Genomic DNA, 13,581 nt, shown 5'->3' on the forward strand with positions numbered 1-13,581 from the left:
TCTTGCAGTGTCCTTTCCCAGTGACAGTAGGGGCAGCAAGGCACGTATTGTATTGTTGCCATCGAGGATAACAAGATTGGGTTTTCTTCATATTGCATGAGTCTATCCCTCTACATCATGTCATCTTGCTTAAGGCGTTACTCTATTTTTAACTTAATACTCTAGATGCATGCTGGATAGCGATCGATGAGTGGAGTAATAGTAGTAGATGCGGGCAGGAGTCGGTCTACTTGTCTCGGACGTGATGCCTATATACATGATCATACCTAGATATTCTCATAACTATGCTCAATTCTGTCAATTGCTCAACAGTAATTTGTTCACCCACCGTAGAATACTTATGCTCTCGAGAGAAGCCACTAGTGAAACCTATGTCCCCCGGGTCTATCTTCATCATATTAATCTCCTACTACTTAGTTATTTCCTTTGCTATTTACTTTGCCTTTATTTTACTTTGCATCTTTATCATAAAAAATACCAAAAATAGTATCTTATCATATCTATCAGATCTCACTCTCGTAAGTGGCCTTATAGGGATTGACAACCCCTATTTGCGTTGGTTGCGAGGATTTATTTGTTTTGTGCAGGTACGAGGGACTCGCGCGTAGCCTCCTACTGGATTGATACCTTGGTTCTCAAAAACTGAGGGAAATACTTATGCTACTTTGCTGCATCATCCCTTCCTCTTCGGGGAAAACCAACGCAGTGCTCAAGAGGTAGCACCTCGCCGAGGCTCGGCTCGGGAGGGGCGCGCGACGACCAGGTCTGAGGGACCTGGCGGGGTGGCGTACGCTTGGGCGTGACCCGAGCGCAATCCCCGTGCCCAGCCCCCTCACGCAGCTCTCCCAAGGGGAGGCGTTGCGATGAGGCCAGACACCGAGCCCGGAGGCTCCTTGAGGTTGATATGGTCATGAGGCCGCCCTCAGTTGTTTATCACCAGGACGGATCATGGTGCTTCCGCACTTGAATAGGCATAGCCGCTCATCGGCAGTGTCGACTGCCAGCGCGGAGCATGGTGCTTCCACTGGTACGTGGGAGGGGACTCCCTACTGCAGAGAGCCCCGGGCATGTACAGCCCTGCCCTGACACGTGGCTTGCACGGCAGGACTAGACGAGGTGTGTCTGGGCACTCGTGAGCCAGCGCGGGACTCACGAGGCCCTACCTCAAGGCGGGTTGCGCCTGGCCTTGATTCGTGTTCGCTGTGGTTGTCCTGTGAGGTGGTCAGACAACCTGCGTCGAACGAATCTCCTAAGGTTATCACGTGAGAAAGCCATGCACCAACGGCCCTAGGAGGTGACGTGAACGGGGCCGGCCCGCCAGATAGAGCTCAGCCATTGGATTTATCGATGCTGCAGGGATGGGCCCGAGCACAGACGTCGTGCCTAACCCTCTCACGCGAGGGGTCCTGAAGAAAGACGACCGGCGCGCGGATCCCGTGATGGGCGACAATCAAGCAGGTGATAGTCATAGATAGATTAAGCATGGAAGGTAAACTAGCTCAGGTAATTGCATGAACGATACGTGCCACTTGGTCCGGCCCGAGCGGCTTGGGGATGATGCAGCCCGAGGGGCGCCCCCAGCAAGGTAAGCTAAAGACATAAAAAAGAAGGGATACATGCCACAGGGACGGACCCACGTGGCCTGGGAATGATGCAGCCCTGGGGGCGCTCCCAGCTAAATAAACTTGGAAAGTGTCACCTGGTTCCGTTGATGAAGGGGTGTTGAGGCAACTGAAGGTACACGGCGAAGGGGTTGCTCCTCGTGAGCCACCGGGGCCCTGAGCCTCGGGAGGCTCTAGGGGTCCAGGCAGTTCCTCGAGGACCGTCGCCATCTCCACCAGGACCGTGTGGTGCCTAGCCTCCTGACCCGCCATGACGCCCCGCAGGTTGCGCTGGAAGGCAGTAGCCACGCTCGGCAGGCTGAACGACATGCGAACGTAGCTGCGAGGTGGACCTTCGCAGCGCCTAACACGCGAAGGCCAGAAGCGCTCCTGAGATGTAGCTCGGTTGAGCCCTAGTATGTCGATGCAGACGCGCAGCTCACCACCCTCGCCCGGGTGGGGAGCAACGCCAGGTGGGCAGCAGTCGCCGCATATTGCTCTTGCTTCCTGAAGCTCCTGAGATACCTTGGTGATGAACTCCTGAGCGTCGGGCGCTCCTTGCACAGTGTCCTCCTAAGGGAGACGTGACGTGAAGCACGCCTCCAAGTGGTGCCCGAGCGCCTCCCTCGTGACGTTGGCAAGGTCTGAGGCCCTCCGGAAGAGAGCCCCTGAGCCCTGCCCGAGGAGGGCGCCGAGCACGCCTTCCTATGCGATAGAGGGAGGCGCCCTAGGTGCGGGCGCTGATCCTGACAAGGTACCACTTGCGGCGCCGCCATCCCGAGGTCCGACATAGAGTAGCTGCTTCTTCTTCTTAGGGACGGCCTCAAGAGGGTACCGAGCTGCATTGTTGTCGGGGTCTTCGATCGACGCTGCTTGGAAGGCGCGCTCGAGGGAGCACACCGCATCTCTTTCTTCGCAGGGAACTGTGATGATCCTGTCGCTCCCTGGCATCTTGAGGGCGTTGTAGCCGTGGTGCGTCACTGCCATGAACTTGGCCAGGGCTGGATACCCGAGGATGGCATTGTACGGCAGACGGATGTGGGCGACGTCGAAGTCGATGAGCTCGGTGCGGTAGTTGTTGCATTCTCCGAAGGTGACGGGAAGGAGGACCTGCCCTATCGGCGTGGTGGAGCCATCAGTCATGCCCGATAAGGGCTTAGTGGGCTGAAGCTGATCGTATGGCACTTGAAGGTTGTCGAACGTCTCGACGGACAGGACATTGAGCCCTGCGCCGCCGTCAATGAGAGTCTTGGTGACTTGCATGTTGCTGATGACGGGTGAACAAAGCATTGGGAGAGCGCCAGCGGTAGCCGCGCACTTGAGCTGATCTGCCGAACTAAAAGTGATGGCACACTTGGACCACCTGAGCGGGCGAGTGGCCTCGAGCTTGGGGAGGACCGCGTTCACCTTGCGAGCATACTTCTTGAAGATACGCTATGGGGCTGGGGCTTGAGCTACGCTCAAGATGCAGGCGATAGCACGCGGCTCCTGGAAGCCCCCAGCCCCCTCATCTTGATGGTGGTCGTCGTTCCTTCTTGGTGGTGGCGACAGCGGAGGATGACCGGGGTTGCCCTGAGGGCGATCCTCGCGAGGTTGATCCCTCCAGGCGCCCTCGTGAGGCTGATCTTGCCAATGGTCCTCACGAGGTCGGTTGCACCACTCCTGGCATGGGCCATGGTCGTCCCAGCATCCTCCGCGACGTCCTCCTCCTCGGCCGTAGCCTCAGTCGTTGCGCTCGGGGCTTCGACCGAAGCGTCCGTCACGAATCGCCCTGAGCTCTTGACAATCGTTGGTGTTGTGGTTGTGCATGTTGTGGAAGGCGCAGAACGGTCGGCTGCCCTTGAATGACTCAGGCTGGTCCCTGCCGCACTTCGTGTCCGGCTCCGCCGCGAGCACGGCGAATCCCTTGCGCTTCACGTCCTTGGCCTTGGATTTCTTCTCCTCCGGGTCGGTAGCTGGGAGCTCGAGGAGGGAAAGGCGCCCTTCCTCAGCCCTTGCGCAGTTGGTTGCCAGGTTGAACAGCTCCAGGGATGTGCACAGCTCCTCGTGGATGGCGAGCTCCTCCTTCATCTTGACATCGCCAAGGGAGAATGCAGAGATGATGGCCTCGTTCGTCACCTTGGGGATCTTGAGGCGGACGTTGTTGAAGCGCTGGATGTACTTTTGGAGGGTCTCCCCCGGTTGTTACTTGACGCGGCGCAGGTCACCCGCGGCTGGGGGGGGGGCGGTCGCGCGTGCCCTGGAAGTTGGCGACGAAGCGGTCGCGCATCTCGTTCCAGGAAGAGATGGAGCCTGGAGGCAGGTTCAGGAGCCACGAGCGCGCGCCATCCTTGAGAGCCATGTGGAACCAGTTCGTCGTGACTTTCTCGTCGCCGTTGACCGCCTCGATGCTTAGCTCGTAGAGCTGCAAGAACTCTACGGGGTCGGGGGTGCCGTCGTAGCGAGGAGGCAGATCCGGCTTGAACTTGCCCGGCCAGGCGACGCTACGCAGCTCGGGGGTGAAGGCGCGGCAGCCGGCCGTAGTCACCGGGGCCTGCCGTGGAGGTGGAGCCTGGTCTTGGCACCCATGCACTACCACGGCAAGCAGCACATGGCCCTGCCGCGGCAAGCGATCCTAACGCGGCGGTGCGGGGAGCGGTGGAGCGTTCTCTTGCGGTCGAGGAACTTCTTGACAGCTTTTTTCTTCACGCGCGGGCGCTTGGCGCGGCGGTCGCGCCGCGGAGCCGCGCGCCTTGGCGCCAAGGCACCGTCTTGGTGCAGGGGTGGTGGAGGTGCTGCGTGAGCTACGTCGCCCGTAGCTGGCGGTGGACGAGGCAGCGAGAGGGGCGGTGTAGGGGAGCCCCCTGCGGTGCTGACGAGTTCGACGATGTGGTCCAGTCAGTCCTCGTAGAGATCGTCGATTGGGCGGTAACGCAGGAGCTCGCGTGACATGAGTAGCGCGGCACGTGCGTCCATGGGAGTGTGACGAGCGTGAGACGAGGAACCGGCGGGGGTCAGCGATGGAGTGGCAGTGCGGCCGTCCCGTCGCACTGAGGGGTGCAACGAGGATGCTTGCTGCTCGTTCCCCGCTGGACCGTTGGCGGCGTTGGCGGCGGGTGACGGAGAACGACGGGGAGGCCCACAGACAGGAGCCGTCTGGGCGACGCGGGCGGAGAGGGCGGCCCGGCGCTCAGCTCGGGCGCGACGAGCTTCCCACATGGTTGCGACGAAGCGGTGGAACGCGGAGTGACGGAAGGAAAGCTTCGGCGCACCCCTACCTGGCGCGCCAAATGTCGAATTTCAGGTTCCGGCAAAACCCTTAAGGTTTGAACACTGGGGTGCGCGCGAAGATCTCTCCCTCACTGATCACGTCCTCAAACACTTCACGATCTCTAGGCTAGGCACACTAACTCACAACACACGAAACACGAGATTTATACTGGTTCGGGCCACCGTTGCGGTGTAATACCCTACTCCCGTGTGGTGGTAGTGGATTGTCTTTTGGGCTGAGGATGAATAGTACAAGGAGAAGAACAGCCTCCTGAGGTGAGGTGTTCTTGTACTTGGTGAACTTGTGGTTGTGAGGATGGGTTGGATCTAGTCCAAATTAAGATGGCTGAGGCTCTCCCTCCCTACTGTGGTGGCTAATCCTATTTATAGAGGTCATGGTCATCTTCCCAAATATTGAGCGGGAAGGGATGCCACAACGGTAAATTCGAAAGGGGGCAGCTAGTACAGCTTATCCTGTCAAAAGTAGTCTTCGCCTGTCAAAGGCTCTGGTGGTGACGTCGTCTTGGGCTCCATGGTGACCTCCGTCTTGTCGTCCTGCTGGTCTTGGTCTCATTGCACCGATATGGAAATCTTTACCTGATGTCTCAAAACTCTTTGTCTGCATTTGTCTCCTTAACACCAAAGTGGAAATAAGAACACTGTGCACGCTGGCGCCCGCCTGGCACCTGCCTGGCCGTGGTCGTCATGGCTCACGTCACTGAAACCTCGCGAGGTTTGCCTTGCCTTGATCTCTTCGTCCCTTGCGAGCCAGCCTGGTAAGGTCGCTCCCGAGGAGGTCTTGTGTCGTCCCTCTCGTGAGGGTCTTGTATGCTTGTTGGTGAAGATGGGCCGTATGGACCCGCTTGTAGAGCCACGCTGTGGGTCACAGACAGGCAAGTCTGTGGACTCGGTTCCAGAACATGAACATCGACAGACACCCGCTTTTCTGTACGATACACTGTGTATGTACAATGACAGGCGGATTATCCGGCCAAATTAATGCTAACAGAATCTAAAGCTCCACGCGCTATCGCACAACTACCTGATTAAATTGGTTGTTTGTGTCCCTAATTAACCGTAGCCTCTTTTTTCTGTGTGAGACTCGCTCCACGCATGGCATGCATATGCCGGTACTGCCTCCGTAATCCAAAGCAGCCTCACCTATTTTGATTGCGGCGATATGTTTCCTAATTGCGTTTTCAGTGCCGTGGATTTTAGTCCCGCTGAACTTATAATTCCTTGGCTATTGATTGCGTCTCTCTTTTAGCAGTTTTCCTATTTTGCGGGTACTCTTTTAGCAGCTTAACATTAACATTAAACTAGGATCAAATCAAGCACTAACACATATGCCATACGTAAACTCTGTTGCTCCAAACCAAACAGAAGTCCAACAACTTTATCAAAATTTTGGCATGTACAATGGCTATAAACCAAACAACACCATCTTATCAAAATTTTGGTCATGCCTTTGCTTTGGTCATGCCAATATTTTAGTGGGGCTAGCTGGGGCTCAAACCAAACACACCCTGACGTCCAGTAAGGACACAAAAGGCAGAGAGACCGGCCTAAGGGACGGCCGGAGCACTGAGAAGGATGCCGAGATCGGAGTGGTCGCTTGCGAGGGGGGTGGCCGCGTTGCCGCTGTAATCGAAGTGGTGGGCAGCGGACACTCTAGCTCTCAACAAGGCATTATGCCCTCTCTACCATAAACAAGTTTTTTCTAGTTCTCATTATCTATATTCGAAAATGCTGGACTTACATACAGATCAATTCCTACGTATTGAAGTCACGTCCTGACAAGTCCTGTTTTTACTCGTCTAATTAACCGAGCCTCCTAATTAACCCCCCTCGCCCCGAATTCAATAGGGTGTCCGGACAGCCAGTACATAAGATTTTCATAAGTTGCCAGTAGGTGTAGCATTGCTCATCTATATTTTATGCACTTCAATGTCTAGAGGGTTCTAGTACATGTTTTAGCTACGAAGTGTGTCGATTATAGCTATGTATGTCAATCCCCTAGCTATTCAAAGAATAAAATTTATTAAAAAAATACTCTCTTCATTTTTGCATACAAGACTATTTTATTTTTCATATCAAACTTTGACTTGTAATTTTTCTCAATGAATATGGGTTATATTTCATAAAAAATACTCTCTCCGTCCCATAATATAAGAGAGTGTCAAAAACGTTATTATTATATTATGGAACGGAGAGAGTACATCATTAGAAAGTTCTTTGAAGTGCGCATCCAATAACATATTTCTTGTGACATATAACCTACGTTTTGTTGATAAAATTAATGATATGAAGTGACCTTATTATATGAAAACAAAGAGAGTAAAATAGACAAATACCAGACAAACAGATACACTCCTTAGGTGCCATGTTCAATTAACGGTCATATTACAATCAACTTTGCAAAGGTCTACTGCCTCTGGCGGTCCTAAGCCCAACCAAACCACATTTCTTTTCTCCGTTCTAGCAAAGTTTGTCAAAAAATCACTACAACATTTTGGCAACGGTTAACATGAGCGATACAAGTACGAAGGGAAAACAAGTATTTAATCTCTGCTACTAGAAAGCAAGCACTGCCTATTCACATCTTCATTCTTGAGAATGTTCACCACAGAGACTTAGTCTACCTCCAGCAAATTAGAAAGTTGAATTGCTAAGGCTCCATACATTTTGGCAACTCAGCCTCCATTGCATCTCTGCAAGAAAAAAGTTCCTTGCACGATGAATAACTTATGTTGCCTGTGTTGTCACGAAGGAGCATTCCAGCTCCAACACCATCATTCGACGACCCGGATCCATCAGTATTTAACTTTATCCACCCTCCAGGAGGAGCAGCCCACTTGCGAGTCTGGTCAAAAAATGTGCTTCTCCGCCATGTCCACTTGCTAACGATGCTCGATCAGATCGTCTTCCACTAGCTTTTTTTGTTGTTACAACTTTAAGGCCTTCTTTGGTTTGAAGGAATTTCATAAAATATTTAGAGGATAGGATTCTTATAGGATTTTTTCCTTTAGAGCCATTTGGTTCATAGAAATAGATTCCTATTCCTACATAGGATTGGTTCCTATCCTTCACATTTCATAGGAAAATAAAAATGAGCCTAGACTCAATGAAAAAATTCCTTTGGTGTCAACCAAATGACATCTCGTTTCTTATTCCTACTCATAGGATTTGAGATACATGTCATATCGTTTCCTATAAAATTCCTATTCCTACGATAATCCTATCCTATGAACCAAAAGAGGCCTAAATAGACTTGGTTATCATATTATTATTAGTAGCCTCGGTTGTCATATTAATTGCATTATTGGGGTTAGTATACAATTACCTTTTTTCTTTCTTTTCTGTCATATTCTCCCCTTTGACCATTGTTCAAGGTTTTTACCATATTCATGTAGCCATCTTGGCAACTTAGTAATGCCACTTCACTTCCTTGACCTTTCTTGAGGGTTTTCACCCTATTCTTGTGGCTAAGCTGAATTCATCCAAAAAAACACGCAAACAATTATATAATATTTCAACGTGAGCTCCCGGATGTTTCGTGTCCCAGACACCGCTTTGACCTGAACACCTCGTTCACTCGCCATGCCTCTCCTTCTATGCTCCCGTCGAGCTCCGCCAAGAGATGGACAAGCCGTGAAATTCTTATCGATTCCATGACGTCGAGATTCATTGCAAGACACGTTTTTTGGAAGAAAAAAAATAGCAGCGCGGTCACCATCGGAGAAAAGTTCCATTCTACTCCCTCCGTAACTAAATATAAGGCATTTTTTATGCCCTATACTAAATAAAAAAAACATGTTACAATTTGATACAAATGTAGTGTTTTTTAACACGGTATAAACGCAGATGTTTACTGCACACACACCTACATTATCACACGCACAGAAGGAGCGTTCCGCGAACAGCCCGAATGGGCAGCACAAGTTGCCAACCCTCGTTTTCACCCATGAAGTCAATCCTCAAATGATGATTTACACTCGTTCCAACCATCGATTATTCAAAGACTCGTTTTCACCAAGGATGTCTGTCCCGCGTCCCATTGACCAACCCACGCACCGTCCTCACCTCAACAGCTCTCGCCTCGCCATGCCTCTCCCGGTCCTGCTCGCCCTGCTCTGCGCCCTACACGCCCCCGCGAGCTCCGCGTCCACGGCGACCTACTCCCTCTCGCCAGGCCAGTCGCTCGCCGGCGACGACAAGCTCGTCTCCGGCGGCGGCAAGTTCGCGCTCGGCTTCATCCAGATCCCAGGCAGCGACAGCAACCCCTCCGGCTCCGGCGGCAACAGCACTCAGCTGGGCATATGGTTCAGCCTCAACCGTGTTCCCAAGCTGACACTGGTGTGGGTGGCCAACAGGGGAGGCAGCCCGGTGGCCGGCGCCGCGTCCCCGGAGCTCACGATCTCCGGCGACGGCAACCTCGTCATCGTGGACCGCGGCAAAGTCGCCTGGTCCACCCGAGCCGACGTCACAGCCAACAACAACAACAACAGGGCGGTCCTCCTTCTCCTGGACACCGGGAACCTCGTGTTGCGCAGCGCCTCCAACGCCTCCGACGTGATGTGGCAGAGCTTCGACCACCCCACGGACACTCTGCTCCCCGGCGCCACCATCGGGCTGGACAAGGTCACCGGCCGGAGCCGCCGCCTCGTCTCCAGGAAGAACCGGATCGACCAGGCTCCGGGCGCCTACTCCATGGAGCTGGGCCGGAGCGGCGTCGTCCAGATGCTGTGGGACGCGTCCGTGCCCTACTGGTCCAGCGGGGAGTGGAACGGCGACTACTTCAGCTCGGTGCCGGAGATGACCGCCCGCCACCTGATAGGCTCCACCTTCGTCAACGACGACCGGGAGGTGTCCTTCGCCTACCACCTGCTCGACGAAACCATCACCATGTACAGCTTCCTGGACGTGTCCGGGCAGAGGAAGATGCTGGTCTGGCAGGATGCCACGCGGGACTGGGTGACGGTCTACGTCCACCCCACCACCCAGTGCGAGGTGCACGCCGTCTGCGGGCCATTCACGGCCTGCGACGACAGCGCGCCGGCGCCGTGCAGCTGCATGAAGGGGTTCTCCGTGGGTTCGCCTGAGGATTGGGACCTTGACGATCGGAGCACGAGCGGTTGCAGAAGGAACACTCAGCTGAATTGTGCTAGCATTAGCAACGGCACCATGGTTGGCATGGCTGACATGTTCTACGCCATGCCGGCCGTCAGGTTACCCTATAACCCCCACGGCGCCGCGGGATATGTCGCCAGCGCAGCCGAATGCGAGCAGGTCTGTCTGAGCAACTGCTCTTGCACTGCATATTCCTTTGGCAGTGGTGGCTGTTCTATGTGGCATGGTGGATTGCTGAACGTAAAACAACGCCAGATTGATGGTGCTTCTTCCAGCGGTGATGGCGAAATTCTTCACATCCGCCTCGCGGCGAAAGAGTTCCGGACCCGGAAAAACAACAGTGTAGTTATCATTTTGGTTGCCATTGGTGCAGGCCTCAACGCTTTGGTTATCTTGGTACTCGTCGTAGCGCTACGCAGGACCAGGAGGAACAAAAGGTACAGTGAAACATTGGACAAAATCCATGGTGGCAGTGGGCTTGTTTCATTCAGATACAGCGATTTGCGGCGTGCAACTAGAGATTTCTCAGAGAAGATTGGGGCAGGTGGTTTTGGTTCTGTGTTCAAGGGGTCGCTAAATGATTCGACCACTATAGCGGTGAAAAGGCTTTACGGTTGTTATCAACAAGAGAAGCAGTTCAGGGCTGAGGTGAGTTCAATTGGAATCCTCCACCATACAAATTTAGTCAAAATGGTTGGTTTCTGTTGTGAGGGCGACAAGAAGCTTCTTGTCTACGAACACATGCCAAACAGTTCCCTTGATGCCCATCTGTTCAGGAGCAGTGCCAAAGCTCTGAATTGGAGAACCAGATACCAGATAGCTCTTGGAGTTGCCAGGGGGCTGGCATACTTGCACGAGAGCTGCCTGGACTACATCATACACTGCGATATAAAGCCGCAAAACATACTTCTCGACGCGTTGTTCGTTCCTAAGATCGCCGACTTCGGGATGGCAAAGCTTCTCACAAGGGATTTTAGCCGGGTCATGACCACAACCAGGGGCACAATTGGGTACCTTGCCCCTGAATGGATCAGTGGAGTGGCCATCACGCCCAAAGTCGATGTGTATGGATATGGGATGGTGCTACTGGAGATCATATCCGGGAGGATGAACGCGAACGAAGAATGCGGCAGCAGTGGTGATGGCATTGTTTATTTCCCCATCCAGATGGCGCGCAAGCTTCTCGAGGGAAACGTCATGAGCTTCGTGGATGATAGGTTAAACGGTGATGTTATCGTCGACGAGGTTGAAAGGGCTTGCAAGGTTGCCTGTTGGTGCATTCAGGACAGGGAGTTTGAACGGCCAACGATGGGCAAGGTAGTCCAGATTCTTGAGGGTCTTGTTGAAGTCGACACCCCTCCGATGCCTAAGCTACTCGAAGCTATCGCCGGAAGATCACACTCAGCATGCACCTAGCCTGGTAACCGCGGACGGCCGTTAGCGTGGCTTGCATTCACCTGGTCTAACATATATGTCCATGTACCAGTCTCAAAGAAGCCAAGCGTCGTGCCTGTCGTTCCGGAAGCCGAGCTTGTCGCCGCTGCCAAGTGGTTGGCGAGCTGACATGGTGTCCGTCGCAGCAGAGCTTGTCACAACGATGTGTAGGTGGAAGATCACGGTGAAAACAAAGATGGGTAAAAGATGTGTAGCTATTCAAGTACAACCATCAAATTAACTAGTGGAGGGAAAATATGTTCCAATGGCGATCTAAGACCGGATGTTAGGCTTAACTTAGTGATGAGCTGCACGACCAATGGGCATTACAACGACCGACGTCGTCTCGTCTTCCTAGAATATAGTACTACTGTTCATGAACCTAAAATAATTTTTGTTTGACAGTTTCCTGAATGAACCTAAAATAAGTTGACAGTGGGGCACGGCGCAAGAACTCAAGTGATCTGCTGGCGCAACACCAAAACAGCAGAGACACCACCAGATTGATGTAGAGTTTATTACGTACTTCCCTGAATTTAACAAACTGAAAATGGGCAAGTTTTGAGACTAACGGAGGGAGGCTATTGATTGTCTTTTGAGTGGACATGTTACTACTATCAGTTGATGAATTTTTTTTAAAAAAAAGAGGTAAAAATATTGTATTTTTTCAATAATTTTAAAAAATGTTTAAAAATCCATTTTTTTATGAATCTTGTAATGTAAGGGACTTTAAAAATCATGAATTAAAAAATTATCCCAAATTTTAAAAAATGTTGCAGAGTTTTAAAATCTGTTTAGTGAATTACGAAATGATCATGAATTTTTAAAAATCAAAATTTTAATGAATTTCGAAAAATGTTTCCAAATTTCAAAAAATATTCACCAACTGTAAAAACGATGAGATTTAATAATGTTAGCTATTTTGAAATATGTTCACTATTTAATATATGTCCATGATTTTTTAGAAATTTTATGAATTTCATAAAATGTTCATGAATTTGATTTTTTTAAAAGGTTCATGTTTTGTTATCTTTTCTCAAATGTAATTGTATTAAAAAATAATTAAAAATAAAATACCGATAAAACAAGTAAAAAGAAACACAACAAAACAAGAAAAAAGATGTAGGCCCTAGTGCCTTCACAAAACAGGTGGTAACAAACAACACAAAAGCCCAAACTAGGCCAGCCCATTAACATGCAGGGTGCGCGTTTGGTTGCTATCTGGCTCGAATTAGGATCCGGCACCGTGAAACAGGCCCGTGCATGGGCCGAGGATCCCAAAGGAGGATAAAGAGCCCGAGCTGATGATGCTTTGATCACCCATTTTACGTCGAGGCTCGCGGAAAGATGAAGTTTAGCATGCACCTAACAAGTCTATTCTTTATCCAAAATAATAATTTTCTTCTATTTTCTCGCCAATTTTTTTAGAACAAACAGTTTTCTTCTATTTTTCTTTTTTAAAACCAAGCTCACTTGACCATTTTGGTACCCTGTGAATCAGACAACATGTTTGATTCGAGCACTTTGAAATTTGTCATTGACATGACCGACCCTGTTGTGTTTCTGATTTCTAAGGCCATGTTTTTTTCAGTTTTGATTGGATTCGAATCATCTGTGGATTCACTTCACTGGCAAAGCTGATGTTGCGGCATGCGGAATCAGTTTTACAACTGAAGTACACTTTGAGGTGCTTCAGGCAATTGCACTGAAAATGGCTCAAATCCAGGTTTAGCTTCACCGGCAAAGCTGATTCAAACTAGTTGGTTTGTTTCAACGTCACTGATAAAGCAGAATCTCATCCCTGGTTCTCAAACGAAATAGTTGTTTGTTTCAGATTTCATATTCAACTTCACTAGCAAAGTTGAATCTGCCCTGGAGCTCAAACGAAATAGTAATCACAATCGCAGCCGAGCATGTGTCAACTGCCAGCCATTACTTAGTTAGAAAGCTTTGCTCACCCACAATACACAACTCTCGTCGATCAAAACTCACACAAGAGCAATTCGACGCTTGGATTGACAAATGAATATGTACCAAAAGAATACAGCCAAAATTCTTGTTATATCTTTTTATTTCTCTATTTATTTACCTTTTTCCTTATTATTTTCTTCTTTTCGTCTTTCCTTTTATTACTCTACCACATGAATATTATTTAACGAGCAAAAAA

The 13,581-nt window shown here is 50.8% G+C and overlaps 1 protein-coding gene across 1 annotated transcript; it reads left to right on the forward strand.

Annotated features, from left to right (window-relative positions):
* Positions 1-8,856: 8,856 nt before the first annotated feature.
* Positions 8,857-11,730, forward strand: LOC123189193 (G-type lectin S-receptor-like serine/threonine-protein kinase At2g19130). The gene has a single exon (XM_044601541.1). It carries the CDS (start codon positions 8,889-8,891, stop codon positions 11,394-11,396), a length of 2,508 nt encoding a protein of 835 aa, XP_044457476.1. The 5' UTR covers positions 8,857-8,888; the 3' UTR covers positions 11,397-11,730.
* Positions 11,731-13,581: the final 1,851 nt, after the last annotated feature.

This window comes from Triticum aestivum, chromosome 2A (assembly GCF_018294505.1).
Source record: "Triticum aestivum cultivar Chinese Spring chromosome 2A, IWGSC CS RefSeq v2.1, whole genome shotgun sequence".
NCBI lineage: Eukaryota > Viridiplantae > Streptophyta > Magnoliopsida > Poales > Poaceae > Triticum > Triticum aestivum.

Coding starts and splice junctions, on each gene's coding strand:
- LOC123189193 (XM_044601541.1), top strand. CDS start 8,889: ATGTCTGTCCCGCGTCCCATTGACCAACCCACGCACCGTCCTCACCTC.